The sequence below is a fragment of the Rattus norvegicus genome, chromosome 5, assembly GCF_021556685.1.
Source record: "Rattus norvegicus strain SHRSP/BbbUtx chromosome 5, alternate assembly SHRSP_T2T, whole genome shotgun sequence".
Lineage (NCBI taxonomy): Eukaryota > Metazoa > Chordata > Mammalia > Rodentia > Muridae > Rattus > Rattus norvegicus.
Genome location: NC_141538.1, coordinates 151,849,289 through 151,867,307, shown reverse-complemented (window position 1 = coordinate 151,867,307; position 18,019 = coordinate 151,849,289). Strand labels below are relative to the sequence as shown.

General features: G+C 51.3%; 1 protein-coding gene across 12 annotated transcripts in view; it reads left to right on the top strand.

Annotated features, from left to right (window-relative positions):
• Window positions 1–18,019, top strand: part of Zdhhc18 (zDHHC palmitoyltransferase 18) — a 39,052-nt gene that overhangs the window by 5,629 nt on the left and 15,404 nt on the right. For all 12 annotated transcript variants that reach the window (XR_015619894.1, XR_015619891.1, XR_015619893.1 and 9 more), the window contains 5 exon segments: window positions 463–623; window positions 12,930–13,079; window positions 14,490–14,627; window positions 15,030–15,078; window positions 15,709–15,811. Coding sequence is in view for 8 of the 12 variants with exons in the window: in XM_087550048.1 (XP_087406174.1) it covers window positions 463–623; window positions 12,930–13,079; window positions 14,490–14,627; window positions 15,030–15,078; window positions 15,709–15,811 (601 nt within the window). In the remaining 4 variants the exon portion in view is untranslated.

Below are 18,019 nucleotides of genomic sequence, written 5' to 3'. Positions count from 1 at the left end.
TTTGGGGACAGTGTTTCATATAACCCAAGCTGACCTCGAACTCACTGTGTAGCAGGGATGACTTTCCTGCTTGGGCCTTCTAAGTGTGTGTGTGTACTGCTGCTAAGTATGGTGGTGTGTGTGTATTTCAGAGGTGGAGGCAGAAAAAATGAAGAGTTCAAGGCCAGCCTGAGCTACTTTGTGTGTTTCCGGCCAGTTTGGGCTCTCTGGCAAGTTTCTGGAGGCAGAAAAGATTGGAAGAAGAGGGGCCTGCCTGCCAGGGTGGAGTGAGGGAGAATATCTATAAATCTCAACTGCCATTGGAAAAAGTCCAGGATCGACTAGTAATGTCTGCCCTGGGCACTTATGGGGAGTGGCTGCACTCACCTCCAGCTGCACTTCAGGGAGAGGCTCTTTTCTGGAATGTCCTATCTGGGGCAGTGCCAGGGAGCCTGGGGTAATCTGAACTCTCTTCTTTCCTAGCTGTCCCTACCTGGCCCGCACACTGACCCTGGCCATCCCCATCATCGCCGCCATCCTCTTCTTCTTCGTCATGAGCTGTCTCCTGCAGACCAGTTTCACTGACCCCGGCATCCTACCCCGGGCCACCATCTGTGAGGCAGCTGCCCTGGAGAAGCAGATCGGTGAGGCTCTTACTCCTAGTCCATCCTGTAGCTCCCTGCAGCCTGGTTTTCTCTTAACAGCCCTAAGCTAGGAATTAAGAAAGTTCCTAGCCTGGGGCTGGGGATTTAGCTCAGTGGTAGAGCACTTGCCTAGGAAGCGCAAGGCCCTGGGTTCGGTCCCCAGCTCCGAAAAAAAGAACCAAAAAAAAAAAAAAAAAAAAAAAAAGAAAGTTCCTAGCCCTTGGCTAGAGGCCAAGGAGCCGGCTGGAGCCGACTCTGTGAGAGGGGAGAGCAGGTAAATAAGTAAGCAAGAGATGCTGGCGGCTGGCACAGAGCTGAGTGCTTCCGGTCAATGCTTTCCGCCGCCCTGAGTTCCCGACTCCTTAATCTGCGTAAGCCAATGAGGTCAGTACTGTTACTCTTCCTATTCATTCGTGAAATGAGACACAGAGAGGTTAAGTGCATGGTTCAAGATCACACAAAACAGAGGCTGGACAGTGGTGGCTTTTATCCCAGCACTGAGGAGGCACGTGGATCTCTGGGAGTTTGAGGCCAGCCTGGCCTCCAGAGCGAGTTGCAGGATATCTCGAGCTACGTATGGAGACCCTGTCTCAGAAAAACAAACAAATAAACAAAGATGGCGTGGAAAGTGCACTTTCAGGCGACAGTTGGCTTCAGCTCCCGCTCTTAGAAATTTATAGATACTGTTTGTTTTTGTTTTCAGACCAGGTCTCTTGCAGTCTAGGCTGGCCTTGAACTCACTATGTAGCTGAAGATGCCTTCATTTCTACCCTGTCCGTCTCCATCTCCTAAGTGCTGGGGTTATGGGCATCTCCCCCACACTCATATACTCTTTAATCATTCAATCACGAGACAGTTGTTGAACCCCGCTGTGGGCCATAAGCTCTTCCAGATGCTGCTGACTGGAGACCTCCTCATGGAGGTCGAGGTGACGTTCTAGGGTATGAGGAAGACAGTACACAAGTAAGTAGGATGTCAGGGAAGAGACATAGGACTAGGGGAGGCCCAGGACAGAGGTGGCCTATGAGCAAAGAGGTCCAGGCCTGGGCAGAGGAACAGTAGTGGGTGCAGTGCCACAGACAAGGCCTAGGAGGTCAGGACAAGTCCTGGATGTTGTGGTAAGAAGTGTCCATCCACAGAGGTAAAAGCATAGAGGAGGGAGAGCCTGGGTACCCAGAAAGACCCTGCCTTCCTAGGCCTCTGGGTAGCTACTCTTCCTAGAGGAGAGAGCTGAGCTCCTGGTCAAGACTTCGTCTCTGCTGGCCCCACCCCAGCTCCTTCCTGCTGAGAAGGGAGTCGGATGTTTGCACACCTCCAGGGTTTCCGGTCATGGTTGGCTCCTTGCCCTAAGAAGGCAGTGTTCACACAGGCATTTAACCACCTCGCCGGCCTGGTGAGATCTGGTGACGTGCAGATGTTGGAGCCCAGCCATGTCTATCCGCAGGAATCATCTGTGCTGAGTCTGAAGCAGCTCAGGGTGGGCCCAGGAGAGGATACCTCTCAGCTTTGCCTGTTCAGGACACCTCCGCTACCCAGGAGGGGGGAGGTGGGGCAGCCACACCCATTGCCTTCCTCTAGACGCTGGCTTCCTTCCCCTTGCACTGTGCACTGCCGCTTGCCCCGCCACCCTCACCCCCAGTTCACATCCTCCGAGGATGACCTGAACTTCAGAGCCCCCACTGGGTTCCCCTTCCCTTCAGTCAGGCTAATCCTGAGACACGGTTACTGTGCAGCTCAGCCAGACACAGAGGCTTGGCTGCCTGGAATCCCCTGGCTTCTGAACTGCTTGGCTCAGAAACAACAGTAATCCCCATGTTTGGGGAGAGCTTGACTGTGTGTCCAGTACTGTCCACTGCTATCCCAATAGATCCTCGAATCTGTCCACCTGTGTGGGGGTGGGGCAGTGAGCCCATTGGCCAGATGTGCCAATGTAGACTCCAAACAAGGGGGCCAAAGGTGAAGGGAGGGGAGGGGCCTCTTCCCATGCTTGGGGCTCTGTGTGTAGGGATGGCAAAAGGACACCTTCCTTGTATCCTTTATCAATGCTTCAGTGTCCTGCATCCTGGGCCAGACCCTCTAATGACACAGCCCCATGTGCCTTCTTCCTTCTCTGTTCTTGGGCCCCGTGGCCGTCATGATGAAATTGTTCTTTGCTGGGGTGTGTGGGCAAGGGAGATGGGGCCGTGGGTGTCTGGTTCACCTTATCACTGTGCAGGAAGTTCAGTGTCGTTAGCTAAAGAAAGGGGTGCAAGGAAGAACGAAGAGGAATGGGGGCTCCCAGAGGCTCCCCCTGCTACACTGGGGACCTGTGAGAGGGTTTGCTGTCTCCCAGGGAGGACATGGCGGGTACATTCAGTCCAGTGCTGGTTCTACATACTGACCCCTGGCAGCCAGGGGATGACAGTCTGATGACAGGAATGTGAGCCAAAGCCCGTGGGGTCAGGTCCGTGTTAGGTGGAGATGGCTGGCGTTAAGAGGCCTTGGAAGATAATTGGGGAATTGGTGTCTTCTATGGGTGAGGCTTTAAGATGTAACAGATGCCACCCTGTGAGGTTATCTGACTTCAAGCACAGGAAACTGTATGAAGGGAGTCCTCCAGGCAGATGGGAGAGCGAAGCAGTTGGGGCTGGGGAAGAGAGGGGCCAGGCATACACTGGGAAGGGAAGCGGCACTGAAGGGCGGTATGGAATTAGGGCCTAAGACTGCCCTGAGAACGGCCATGTCTGAAAGTGGCGTCATTGGGAACTTGAAGCACTCAAGTTTAAATTGAGCCTAGATTTTGAGGTGTGACCAGGAAGTTTCTTTCAGAGGTGACATTTTCCTGAAAGGGACTAAGGTCTCTGGGCCTTCCTGGTTCTGGGGTGAATATTCATAGGGACAGGAACAGATGTGCAGGACCCTCAGCCTCAGTTCTGACAGAGACAGCCTGAGGCAGGGGACCAGCTCCTTCCTGTTTGCCCAGCACTAAACCAGAAAAGTTTCAGGACTGAAAGCCTTGTCTTGGGAAACCACCTGAAGTAAACTGAGGCAGTTGGTCACCTCCCTCTGAGGTCTGGGCTTGTCAACTGGCAGGCAGCGTGACTAGATCTTCCCAAGGTCACTAGTCACAAACTCTCGTTTCTTGGTCTGATGGGAGATGAGAGACTCCGAGGCGCTCGCCCAGGCCCGGCTGCACTCATAGGACAGTACAAGGTCTGCCCTCGGTGGTATCCTGTGATGATCACAGCCTGTCCCATCAGCCACTGTGTGTCTGCCCCTGGTGACCTGAGGACCCTTTCCAGGACAGGCTGCCTCCTTTCTTTCCCAGGCAGGTTCATGGCCCTGCCCACCAGGCTACCCCTCCTTCTCTCTCCCCTCAGTTGTAATTGTCTCTCTGAGACTCAGTTTTGCCTTTGACCGTCTTAAGCTTAGGAGTTTGAGAGACAACCCTAGCACCCTCAGCATGCTTTCCTGAAGAGCAGTCCCTGGAGTTCAGCTTCTAGGATTTTCTACCTTCTCCCCCCCACCCCCCACCCCCAACCCGTTCTTTTCTTTTCTTTGTTAGTTGTTTTGAGATAGGGTCTCCCTATGTATTCTTGGCTGGCCTGGATATATTTGGGTCAAGCTGGTGTTCTTCCTGCCTCTGTCTTTGCTAGGTGCTAGGGCTGCAGGGTCCTGGCCTACCTACTCCCACCTCCCCCCCCCCATTTTTTTTCTTTGTAGAATTTAATGTATGTGCACCATCCACCTGTGCATGCCTGATGTACACAGAGATCAGGAGAAAGCATTGGGTCTCCTGGAACTGGGGTAGTCATGAACTACTGCGTGGGAGCTGGGAACCGAAACCGAGCCTTCCGCAAGACTAGCAGATGCTCTTAACCTTTGAGCCATCTCTCCAGTCTCTCCCCTCATCTCCTGAGGGGATGTTTTCCTTTAAATGGTTCACTTTTTTTCTGAGGCTGGTCTACACAGCAGGTTTTAGAGCACTGTAGCAAGACCCTGTGTAGCCCTTCCCCCTCCCCCCAAAAAAAAATCAACAATCACTTTGAAATATAGCCTTATGCTATATAATGGCACATTAGTGGCTGACAAACCCCATATATAATTGCGGTCCCAGGGCTGGAGAGATGGCTCACTGGTTAAGAGCACCGACTGCTCTTCCAGAGGTCCTGAGTTCAAATCCCAGCAACCACATGGTGGCTCACAACCACCTGTAAACAGATCTGATGCCCTCTTCTGGTGCGTCTGAAGACAGCTACAGTGTACTTATATATAATAAATAAATAAATCTTTAAAAAAAAATAATTGCGGTCCCAGATCATACCACCTAATGGCATCAGAGCCTTCCTAGTGCGTGTAAGTACTCTGGGGAAATCACAGGATGCAATTCTTGAAACTCCCCTTACATGACACGGGACCGTGTATTTCAAAAGAGAAATGTTTGTGAGCCTCTCGTGGACAAAGCCGGGCTAGCCTGCTCCCTATTGAAGGTTACCGCGTAGGGGAGAGCCAGGCTGCAGGGTCCCTGGCCATTGTGGCTTAAGGAGACCTCCCTTTTGCAGGAGTAAAAGGCTGGGGAGGGAGTTGAAGGGGAAGAACTTTTTCAGACCATGATTCACTTGCCTACTGCAGGGAAGTTCCTGCAGGGGGGCAGAGCTGTGAGGCCAGCAGCAGCCGCCCTCCCCCTACCCCCACCCCGTTTCCTTCTACTCCTGATACCCAAGGTGTGTGGGACCTCAGCTTCTCTGGGTCTTTACCTTTCTTTGCCCTGTCGCACCCCCACCCCCTCTGGGTGCTTCCCATCCCCGCTGAGCCGGTATCTGATTCTGCTGGCATATTGCCACTTTTTAAATTTTGGTTTGGATGTTTTGGGCCTGTGTAGCTCGGGCTCAGCAAAGATACCTTTGAGCTGTTTCTCCTTCAACTTTCATTTCCCAAGCGTCCAGAGTAATATATTTATGTATAAGAGTGCACTGTAGCTGTCCTCAGACACACCAGAAGAGGGCATCGGATCCCTTTACAGATGGTTGTGAGCCACCATGTGGTTGCTGGGATTTGAACTCAGGACCTCTGGAAGAGCAGTCAGTGCTCTTAACCCCTGAGCCATCTCTCCAGCCCTCCTATGTATTCTTGGTGGCGGTATTTGAGTTATTTTGTTTGTTCTTAGTTTTGCAAGACAGGGTTTCTGTGTAGCCCTGACTGTCCTGGAACTCGCTCTGTAGACCAGGCTGGCCTCAAACTCACAGACCAACCTTCCTCTGCCCAATGCCGGGGTTTAAGGTGCACATTATCACGTCTGGTTTCTGTATTAAGAGCACAGATACCAACATCAGTAACTGAGTAGCTGTGTGTTAGGAGATAAAACATCATCTCTCATCTGCATGCAGTTTTACATGTTGCCCATTTTAGAGGTGAGGAAACTGAGGCTTTAGAAGGCTGACATGCAGCCACGCTTCAAAATGAAGTCAGCCTGGTCCCAAGTCATTCCATGGTGGCAAGGGCATTGATTCCCACTGCTTTCTATGTGACCATACAGTTACAGCTTCTGTGTGAGTGTGCCCCTGTGTCCCCAGGCCTTGCACTAAACCTGGTAGGTGGCAGGGGCTCCATCAACCTCTGGGAATGGACAGAGTGTTCAGGTGGGCATTACAGTGAGCAGAACTTGAAGGTGGGTTTAGCTGTGCTGACAATTGTGGAACCCAGTAGTTGACCACCTGCCTAACATGCGATCCTATCCCAAGCTCTGCGAAAGGAAAAGCCTCTTCAGTAGCCAAGCCTTAGTGGAATGAAATCCTGTTCCACACCAGGACTGGCTCCCAGTGGCAGCCTCAGCCCCCAGAGAAGCTATTTTGCAGGTGTGGAGGTGCCAGGCTCAGGCAGAAAGAGGGTGTGGGGAAAGTCATTTGCCTCTCGCCGCCATACCTGCCTGGGGAGAGGCTGAGCCCCATTTCTTGAACTGACTTGCTCTGAGTTTCCTGTCTGTAAGGCACACTGGCGAGAGTGCTAACCACCTCCTGGGCATCTCTCTTTCTTCTAGAAGAAGAGTGGGGGGTCATAGCAGAAAGCCCCGAAATGCATCCCAGAGTCGTTTCAGACCTAGAGTCGTTTCAGAACGTGAAGCAGTTCTTAGCTGCCATTCCCTCATGCCTTTAGCAAGGGTTATTTTCCCTCACAGACTTAGGGGGAATCAGAAGCCAATCTTATGCATAGCAAGGCCTCTTTTCACACAAACTGTAAAACAAACTTCTTTCCTTTTTTTTTTTAAAGAGCCTTTTTTAAAAAATATTTTTTAAGATTTATTTTAATTTATCTGAGTATACTGTCGCTGTCCTCAGACACACCAGAAGAGGGCATCGGATCCCATTACAGATAGATGGTTGTGAGCCACCATGTGGTTGCTGGGAATTGAATTCAGGACCTCTGGAAGGGCAGTCAGTGCTTTTTTTTTTTCTTTTTTTTCAGAGCTGGGGACCGAACCCAGGGCCTTGCGCTTGCTAGGCAAGTGCTCTACCACTGAGCTAAATCCCCAACCCCGCAGTCAGTGCTCTTAACCGCTGAGCCATCTCTCCAGCTCACGTCTTTCTTTTTATGTATGTATAGGGAGGGATGCTTTGCCTGCCTGGATGTTTGTGTACCATGTGTATCTCGTGTCCATGGAGATCTGAAGAGGGATTTGATGTCCTGGGCCCAGAGTTACAGAAAGTCATGAGCAACCATGGGTCCTAGGAATTGAACTGTGGTCCTCTGGACAAGCAGTGGGTGTTTTTTTTTTTGTTTGTTTGTTTTTTTTTTTTGGTTCTTTTTTTCGGAGCTGGGGACCGAACCCAGGGCCTTGCGCTTCCTAGGCAAGCGCTCTACCACTGAGCTAAATCCCCAGCCCCGCAGTGGGTGCTCTTAACCATTGAGATTCCTCTCTAGGTGTTTTAAAATATATATTACTGTGGTGTGCCAAGCAGGCATAGAGTGAGCTTACATTTCTGGCTCATCTCTATATATGGGCCCCTTACCCACCACACCCAGGCCTCGTACAGTATCTTGCGTGTAGCGGATGCTCCTGTGTGAAGTAATGAACAAGTGGATGCCTTTGGAGACACAGGTTCGAATCTCAGCCTCACCTTATGCTATGGATTATCTTGGTTGGCCATCTTCAGGATACATCCTTCCTTGCCTGGCCTGAATGTGCTGTGGTCCATGGAGTCTCAGTACACCTCAGTAGTCATATTGCCTCCTTGTGGAGCCTGAAAAGACCGAGCTTTTAGTCAGGAGTAGGCTCCAAGCTGTCTTTGATGGTAGCTGCTGGGCAGAGAGGGTGGCAGGTAGACTAGCTGGGTATTAACCCTACAAGCCTCCTTTGGCCAAACTGTGACCCCTTCTGTTAAGCACCTGAGTGGCACCTGGGTGCCAGCTCTCTGTTTCCTCTGATTCTTCTTGGCAGCTTCACTTCCTCTGTCACAGTTCTGTGGGGAGGGGACTTCCCACCAGAGACTGGAACAGGCTTCAAGGGGCTCCCTTCCTGCCTTGTGGGAGAGACCAAGGTTCTGTGTGACCTGAGGAGGATCTCTGGGCCGGTGAGATTTCCAGAAGGTTCTCTCAACACTGGAGAGGGGCTGTCTCTGCCCTTCACTCCCAGATGGTTGTATTCCAAAGGTGTCTTTGTAACTCAGTAAGTGTCTGTAGTGTTCCTATAGCAACAGTAACAGTGTTAGCTAATATTTACAAGGTTAGGCATCCCTCATCTGAAAATCCTAAATGCTTCAAAATCTGAGATTTGTTTGATGATTTTTTTTTCCTGAGGCATGGTTCCTTTGTATAACCCTGGCTGGTCTCGAACTCACAGACAACTGCCTGCTTCTGCTTTCCCTGTGTATGGATTAAAGGTGTGAACCACCACAGCTCGGCCTCTTTTGCTTGTTTTTCCACACCATACCTCACCTGACACGCTGCAGTCAAAACACAGGTGCGCTAAAAATGCTACATAAAGTTGCCTTCTGAAGCCAGGTGAGGCTGGGACCATCTGATTTACACTGAGGAAGAAACTGAGGCTCAGAAGTGAAGGGACTTCCTAGGTAATAATCAGAATTCCACTAAGCATTCAGACTCAGTGTTCTCTGACTTCTGAGCCTCTGCCCTGGCCTTCCTGTAAATGGAACCAGGTAGGTACCTGCCCTTTTATACGGCCGCGAGCATTTGGTGTTCATCTGCTTCTCTGGGTGTGACAGCAGTTAAGTAATTTATCCAAAGCGCCCGCTCTAAAGTGGAAGGGGCAGTACTTGAACCTCTAGCCCGCCTCAGACTTAAAACTTGCCTTCTTCCTCTGCTTGCTACCTCCTAGTTCTTAGCCCCAGGCCCACCGTTGGGTCAGCTTGTCCCCTCTCAGGAGATGTCACAGTCTAGCCAGTGGGAGGAGGCACACCCAGAAGTCCTATCACGGCATCAAGCCGTGACAGCTGTGCTCGGTGTGGCTCGAGAGACAGGAGTCTGCCTGAGAACAGATGGAGGATGATTGCAGATGAGGTTGGGCCTTGTGAATCCTGGTGAAAGAAGAAAAAGGAAGGGCTAGGGACAGGAAACCACAGTATTGTGTTAGGGAAGGGATGAGGGAGAAAGGTTGCAAGGCCTTGAATACACCTACCTGAGTTTTGTGTGTGTGCCTGCACATGTGTGTGCCTACACATATATGATCACACCACAGCACTCTAAAGGTCAGAGGAATGACTTGTGCAAATCTGTTCTTTCTTTTCTTTTTTTTTTAAATATTTTATTTATTTAATGGATATGAATACATTGTAGTTGTCTTGAGATATACCAGAATCTGTTACATGTGGCTGCTGGGAATTGAACTCAGGACCTCTGAAAGAGCAGTCAGTGCTCTTAACCACTGAGCCATCCCTCCAGCCCCCAAATCTGTTCTTTCTATACATCGTGTGGGTCCCAGATACCAGGAGGCACCTTTACCCACTTTTCCAGTCCTTTTTATTTTTAGGTTTTTAATGTATGTAGGAATTTTGCCTGCATGTATGTATGTCTTTTCTTTTTTAAGGTTTATTTATTATATGTGAGTACACTGTAGCTGTTTTCAGACACACCAGGAGAGGGCATCAGATGCCATTACAGATGGTTGTGAGCCACCATGTGGTTGCTGGGATTTGAACTCAGGACCTCTGGAAGAGCAGTCAGTGCTCTTAGCCACTGAGCCATCTCTCCATCCCCTGAATGTATGTCTATACACCACGTGCATGCAGTGTCCTCAGAAGTCAGAATGGTGTGTTGGGTCCTCGGGAACTGGACTTAGGAATACTCATAACCACCATGTTGGTGCTGGGAATTGAGCTGAACTCTAGTCCTCTATGCTTTTAACCTTTGAACTACCTCTCCAGCCTTGTTTGTTTTTAGCATTTATTTATTTATTTAATTTATTTATGAAGCAGGGTTTCCTATGCAGCTCTGGCTGTCCTGGAACTCACTCCGTAGATCAGGCTGGCCTCAAACTCACAGGGATCCACCTGCCTCTGCCTCTTGAATGCTGACGTTAAAGGCACATGCTACCACTGCCTGGCTCCCCTTGTTTTTTTTTTTTTAAAAAAAAAACAAAACAGGATTTTATGTAATCCATGTTAGCCTCAAATTTGCCATCTCACTTAGGGTAGCCTTGAACTTGTGATTGATTCTTCTCCTTCTGCCTTCCAACCATTGGGATTGCAGACATGTCCAACTGAACTTGGATAATCTCTATTCGTTTACATAGGGAGGGATTCTGGGGGTTGAACCCAAGGAAAGTGCTCTAACATTGAACTGTAACCCCACTATGACATGGGTTCGAATCCTGGTTTTGCAGTATGCTTCATGGCCTAAGGCAAGTAAATCACTTAAATTGTTGAGCAAATCTTTTTTTTTTTTTTTTTTCGGAGCTGGGGACCGAACCCAGGGCCTTGCGCTTGCTAGGCAAGTGCTGTACCACTGAGCTAAATCCCAAACCCCGTTGAGCAAATCTTTTTTTTTTTTTATTTATTATATATAAGTACACTGTAGCTGTCTTCAGATACACCAGAAGAGGGCATCGGATCTCTTTACAGATGGTTGTGAGCCACCATGTGGTTGCTGGGAATTGAACTCATGACCTCTGGAAGAGCAGTCGGGTGCTCTTAACCGCTGAGCCATCTCTCCAGCCTCCCCCCCCCCCCCCCCCCCCGTTGAGCAAATCTTAACTGTAAGACTGAGAGATGGCCTTTTTTTTTTTTTTAATTATTTATTTATTATGTATTAGTACACTGTAGCTGTCCTCAGGCACACCAGAAGAGGGCATCAGATCCCATTACAGATGGTTGTGAGCCACCATGTGGTTGCTGGGAATTGAACTCAGGACCTCTGGAAGAGCAGTGCGTGCTCTTAACCACTGAGCCATCTCTCCAGCCCGAGATGGTCTTACCTATAGAACTTGTGGCCAATAGTAAAGAAGCCCTGTCTACCTGAGGGAGGTTAGGATTTCAAGTTGAAAACCAGATTAAACTCTTTAGTAATGCCCTGTCTCAGAAAACAAACAGGACAAGGGATGTGGCTCAGTGGGTAGCGTGCATACCTAGCATTCATGAAGCCCTGGGTTCAGTCCCCAGCACCGTCAGAACCAACTCGATGTGGTAGCTACATGTCTGTGAGAGGTGAGAGGTGTAAAGCCAGCCTGGCCGAACCATTCTGCTCGCTATTCCTATTTTACAAACTAGACAGCGAGCGAAGCCTCAGAGTTCCATTGTCAGCCTCCTCGGCCCACAGCCCCCTGCCTTCTTCTGATTCCTGATCTAGAGGAAATGCTCAGGTAGCTGCATTTTAAACGTGTTTAAAATGTGTCAAGGTTATGCTAAGAGCACCTCTGGTGGTTGGAAATGTGAGGACAGAATCCATTTCCCTCACTGGGCGGTAAGCTCACTGGGAAGCACCCAGACACCAGTGACGGGGAGGAAGGCACCTGAACTGGAGACATTGTAGACATTGTGCAGTATACACAGTGGCCAGGAGTGCGTTTGATGGATGTTCCCTGGGTGCCTGGGAGCTCGGTGTCCACATCAAAACATAATAAATAGGTGGCGTGGTGGCACCACCCTGGGGAAGTAGACACAGGAGATCCATGAGTTGAAGGGCAACCTGGTCTACAGAGTGAGTTCCTGGCCAGCCAGGGCTACAGTGAGAGTCTGTCTGTCTGTCTGTCTGTCTTTCTTTCTTTCTTTCTTTCTTTCTTTCTTTCTTTCTTTCTTCCTTCCTTCCTTCCTTCCTTCCTTCCTTTCTTCCTTCCTTCCTTCCTTCCTTTCTTTCTTATTTATTTTTATTTTGGTTCTTTGAGAAGAGTCAGGGTCTCTTTACACAGCCCTGACTGCCCTGGGACTTACTATGTTGACCCGTGAACTTGCAGAGATCCACCTGCCTCTGCCTCCTGAGTGCTGGGATTAAAAGGGTGTGCACCACACCCGACTCCATACTGTTCTGATCACGTGGGTTCAGCTTGCATACTATTCGTCTAATAGAACACGGAGAGTTTACAGACCTTGAGTAAACTTGTTATTTCTCCCATTACAAAACAAGAAAGGAAAAGGTAACTGTAACAGGTGGATCTTCTGTTGCCTTTCTGTTTTGCAGTGTGGTCAACAAACATGCCTTTTTCTAAAAGGAAAGAGGAGGGAAAGAGACATTGTATCTAGGCTGGCCTTAAACTCACAGTTGTACTGCCTGCTTCCCAAGGTTTGGGATTACAGGCATGTGCTACCGTACCTAGCTCTGACATTCTTTTTTGTTATTACATATTTATTAATTAAGATTTTATTTCTAATTGTATGTGAGGGGAGGGAGGTGTGCACACACTGCTGGAAGTGAGCTAGACTGACAGGAGGCTATAAGCCACCTGAGGTGGATGCTGGGAACAGAGCTCAGCTCTCCTGGGAGAGCAGGAAGCACTCTTGGCCAGTGCTGTGTAGACGCCAGAGGTGTGGATTCAGTTGCTTCCCTGGGAAGTTTATCTCCTTCCCGAAGCTCCCCTGTATTAGAAGTTGGATCTGGGCTTAATTAAATGCGTACGACCTCCCTAACCCTTCCTAGGAACTCTGTCCCTGATGACCCTTCTCAGGGTGAGGCCGGCTAGAGTTGAGCAGCTGTGTGAGGTTTGAGCACAGTCCCATGCCTGAAGGGGAGTGCTGGGTTCTTAGCGTTTGTCCTGGCATTGGTGCCACATCTCCCCTTGTTCCTGGGCATATTCTCCCGTCCCAGCCAGGCAGCCGTGGCTTCCCACTGTTGAGGGCCGTGAGCTCTCTCAGATAGCCTCATTTTCTCTCTTCACACCCTCAGATAACACAGGCAGTTCCACATACCGCCCGCCCCCTCGGACTCGGGAGGTGATGATCAACGGACAAATGGTGAAGCTCAAGTATTGCTTCACCTGTAAGATGTTCCGTCCGCCCCGGACCTCACACTGCAGTGTCTGTGACAACTGTGTGGGTGAGTAGGGGTCCTCAAAGGGCCCCGAGAGACTGAGTCTCGGATGCAGGAAGTCACATGTGGGTCAGGCAACGTCTGAAATGCTTAGGGCTGAGTGGGACGTCTGGCATCTCTTGGCCCAGGGCAGGTCTATATCCTGTCCCGTTGATCCCTGAGCATTGAGGCTGAGACCTTGACCTTGTCTCCCGGCTTCAGTGTGCTCCAGTAGGCCCCCTGATCCCAGAAGCCTGGAGCAGTGACACGGTGATCTAACTGAGAAAGAAGGCAGGGAGGGTGGGAGTCTGGAAGAGGGAGGAGGAAGGCATGGACCAGAGCTGAAAGTTGGCTCTTGACCAACCCCTCCGAATGGTTTGTTCCCATCACCCTGCTCCCCAGATGCTACACAGCTCGATGGAGACCCATGACAGTCCCTTGGGAGGCTGTCATAAGGGAGGGTCTGTATGACACCCAAGTGAGCTGAGCCATGGTGACAGTGCACCGTTCCCAGGGCAGTGACTTCATGGTGCCAGCTCAGCACTCCCTGAAGTGGAGAGCGGCAGGGCAGAGAAGTGTGTGACTCAATGGCTGTTATTCATCTCTGCCAGTCTGCCCCACCCACTGCCTTGGAGGCACCAGCCTTTGGCATAAGGCCCGCAAAGGGCTCATGACCCAGATTCCCACAGGGACTTTCCTCACTAGGGTGTGACTCCCACCCTCAGGGACTTAGCAATGGTATGAGCTCAGTCCTCTGCCCCGGCCTCTGGTGTCAGCTCTGCATGAGTTAGGTAGCGGCCCAGCCCTCTCTGGACCTTAGGGCCAGAGCTGTTAGCATGTAACTAGTGAGAGGCCATGGTCTGTGAGTCTTTGAAGCTGACACCGGTGGACTCTGGAGATGGCAGGGGTCTGAGGCCAGCGCATGTTTCGTTCAAGGGCAAAACTGTATAGAAGAAGAGTAAGAGAGCAGACCAGGAGACCCTTGCCTAGTTTGAGGCCATAGGAGACTTTTTAAGGGAGTGGCTTTGTAGTTGACATCTGAAGGAGTTACCATGGAGCTAAAAGAATAGACAGGGAATGTGTCAAGCAGTGGGTGGGAGTGGATGAGCAAGGACTAGAAGCAGGGTGTGTCCAAGGGAAGGCCAGTAGTTAGCTGTTGGGGGGGACTAATGCCAGCCTGGGGGGGGGAGGGCTACTGCCAGCCTGGGGGGGGACTAATGCCAGCCTGGGGGGGGACTAATGCCAGCCTAGGTGGGGAGGGCTAGTGCCAGCTTGGGCGGGGGGACTAATGCCAGCCTGGGGGGGAGGGCTAGTGCCAGCCTGGGGGGGACTAATGCCAGCCTGGGGGGGAGGGCTAGTGCCAGCTTGGGGGAGGCTATCTAGTTAGCCACCCAGCAGTGCTGATTGGAGACCCCCATTGACTCCTTCCTTTTCTAGAACGGTTTGACCATCACTGCCCTTGGGTGGGCAACTGTGTGGGGAGACGGAATTACCGCTTCTTTTATGCCTTTATTCTCTCCCTCTCCTTCCTGACGGCCTTCATCTTCGCCTGCGTGGTCACCCACCTGACCCTGCGTGAGTTGGGGGACAAAGGGGTGGAGGAAGGCTAACCAGTGAGCTCAGTCCTAGCAAAGGGCCATGCTCACCCCCACCCCCATCATCCCTACCCCATCACCCCACCCCCATCATTCCCACCCCCATCACCCCACCCCATCACTCCACCCCCATCACCCCACCCCATCACTCCACCCCCATCACCCCACCCCATCACTCCAACCCCCATCACCCCCACCTCCATCACCCCACCCCCATCACTCCCACCCCCATCACCCTACCCCATCATTCCCACCCCCATCACCCCCACCCCCATCACCCCACCCCATCATTCCCACCCCCATCACCCTACCCCCATCACCCCCACCCCATCATTCCCACCCCCATCACCCCTGAGCTGTGTCTCTTTTGTCTTCTTCCTAGTTTCTCAAGGAAGCAACTTCCTCTCTGCTCTAAAAAAGACACCAGCAAGATATCCTTTGCCAGCTGGTCGCCCTGGGTGGGAATTGAGGCCTCTTCGTGGGCTGGGTCTCCAGAGTGGGGTGTTAGGGCCATATCTGTTCTCTAGAACCCACTCTACAGCTAGTTTGTCAAAACCCAGACTAGAGCTGATCCCAAATGGGCTGTCGTGGAGAGGGGCTGAGCAAGCCATCTCGGGAAACCATCTCTGACTGCAAAGGCTTGGCAGAGAGTGCATTTCTTAATTAAAGTTTTGTTTATCCTGCCCCAGGCAGCAGGGAACATGCATGTGCCTCAGCACACAAATAGAGATGGGGACAACCTGAAGTTCAAACTCAGGTCATCGGGCATGGTGATAGCACGTCACCAGCCGCATGTTCCTTAGGATGCCAAGCTCCCCGGACCATGCCAGGAACCTGTGGTTGGAATTCCCTTGGCCAGGTCCTGCCTTGTCCCTCAGGACTCCCTCCCCCTTCCGGGTTTCAGAAAGTGATCTACTGAGAAAGGATGATGGATCACAGAAGGTCCCCAAACCTGTCACTTCAGGGCTATAGCTCCAGGGAAGGGTAAGGGACAAAGGCAGAGCTCAGGGCCCAGGGGGCTCCACCCTCTCCCTCCCACACATGTCCTTGACAGGGCCCACTGTGCTGGAGTTGGTCATTTGCTTCTTCTCAATCTGGTCCATCCTGGGCCTCTCAGGGTTCCACACTTACCTCGTGGCCTCCAACCTGACAACTAATGAAGACGTGAGTAAAGCGGGGGACCCTGGGGACCCTGGGGTGGCCAAGTGCAGCCTGCTGGGGGATCCAAGGCCTAATGTCAGACCCAGGGTTCCTGCATGAGGCAGGTCCTTGGTGTAGCACCTAAGTCGCCTGTCTCATAACTCCACAGAGGTAGTAAGCACACCAGGCCTGTGAGCCAGCTCCTTGCCATTTAGGGACCTTCGGATGCCCTATGTCTCTTGGGGCAGTGCACCCGCTGTGACAGAATTGGGATGCATATTGCCTGTGGCATGACGAAGAGACATGGCCTGGGGTCATAATGCTGGGAAGGGGCCAATCCGAGGCTGATGCCAGAAATCATGACCAAGCCTCACATCCACTCCACACCTGTAGGCCACAGAGTCGTGACTGGGGTGTATCCATTGAGAACAGTGAGAACAGTTAGAATAGAACAGTGTGACTCCCTTGCCTCATCCCACTACCCATGGTAAGCAGTCCACAACTAGATCATCTGAGTGTCACTGTCCTTGTCAAGATATGACCTCCCTTCACTGTCCCGTAATTGATGCATAAGGCTGATCAGAGACCCCGCCCCCATCCACGAGAAAGTGGATCCACGCCAGACTGGCCGTGGTGGTGTACACCTGCAATCCTAACACTCGGGACCGAGGCAAAAGGAACCGTCATTTGAGGCTCCTCTGGGCTGGGTGGAGAGATGTTGACTTGGGAAGGAAAAGGGGGGCAGGGGATGAAGAAAGAGAAAGAAGCTCGGTTCGTGCGGTGGCACAGCCTGTAACCCCAGCCACTCTGGAGACTGGGAGGTGGATTGCCAATCCAAGGTCTCAAACCAAAACTAAAAAGAGGGCTGGGACATAGCTCAGTGGTAGAACACTTGCCTGGCGTATCCAAGGCCCTGCCTTCACTCTTGGGGTCAAAGGGAGAGAGGGCTGGAGAGATGCTCAGTGGTTAGAGCGCTGGCTGCTCTTCTGGAGGATCCAGGTTTGATTCCCAGCACCCTGCTAGCAGCTTATAACTCCAGTCTGGGTATCTAGTGTCCTCTGAATACAACTCTCTGTACCTCCTCCTATGCAACCCGATGCCCTCTTCTGGTCTCCTCTGGTACTGCACACGCATGGTACACAGACATCTACCAGGCAAGACCCCATAAGCATAAAATAAATAATAAAGGTTTGAAAACAAGAATAAGGAGAAGGGAGCCACGTCCAAGGTGATACACACATATTATCCCAACACTTGAGAGGTGGAAGCAGGGGATTCAGGAGTTCAAGGTCATCCCTGGCTACAGGGAAAGTTGGAGGCCACCCTAGAACACATGACCCTGTTTTAAAAATAAAAATCCCATGACCTCTTGCTCTCATTTGGGAAAACAAACCTGAACACATGTGTGCTTGTCATTGATAAGGGCAGAAATGACATCAGCCAGCAATCCCTCCCCACCCAGTTTTCTGGGTTCTGCAGCCCAGCCAGGGTAGAAAGTTCTGGGTGACATCCAGCAGGTGTTTCCTGCGGAGGTCCTCAGTGCCTTCAGCAGGGGACTTCCCAGTGGCAGACTCTCGGTGCTGCGAGCCTTGCCATCCAGACCCACCTGTCCAAGCTCAACAGTTGAATAGCAGCGTCAGAGTGGCTCGGCTGGTTTGTGCCTCCAATCTGTCCCCTTAGTTGGTGTGACAAAACACCATGACCAAAAGCAAGTTGGGGAAGGAAGGGTTTATTGGCCCACACCTCCACATTTTAGTTGATCACTGAAGGAAGTCAGCACTGGAACTCAAGCAGGGCAGGAACCTGGGGGCAGGAGCTGATGATGCAGAGGCCATGGGGGAATGTTACTGGCTTGCTCCCCACGGCTTGCTCAACCTGCTTTCTTAGAGAAGCTAGGACCATCAGCCTAGGGGTCACCACCAACAATGGTCTAGGCTCTCCCCGATCAGCCACTAGGAAAATGCCCTACAGGTTTGCCAGCCCTTAGTTGAAATTTCCTCTTTTCAGATAACTCTAGCTTGTGTCAAGTTAATGTGAAACTATTTGTCACAGGTGGACAGCCCGGGGAGGGATGGTCCTCCCCAACACTCTCCTCTATAGACTTCCTTTCGGTTTTGCCTTCTGTGCTAGCTGGGGCTTGCTGACCTCTGCTGGAGAGAGATCCCTATATCCATCGGTCCCCCTATTTTCATTGCAAGGCCTCCCCTGAAGAGCTGTTCCTCCCATCTACCC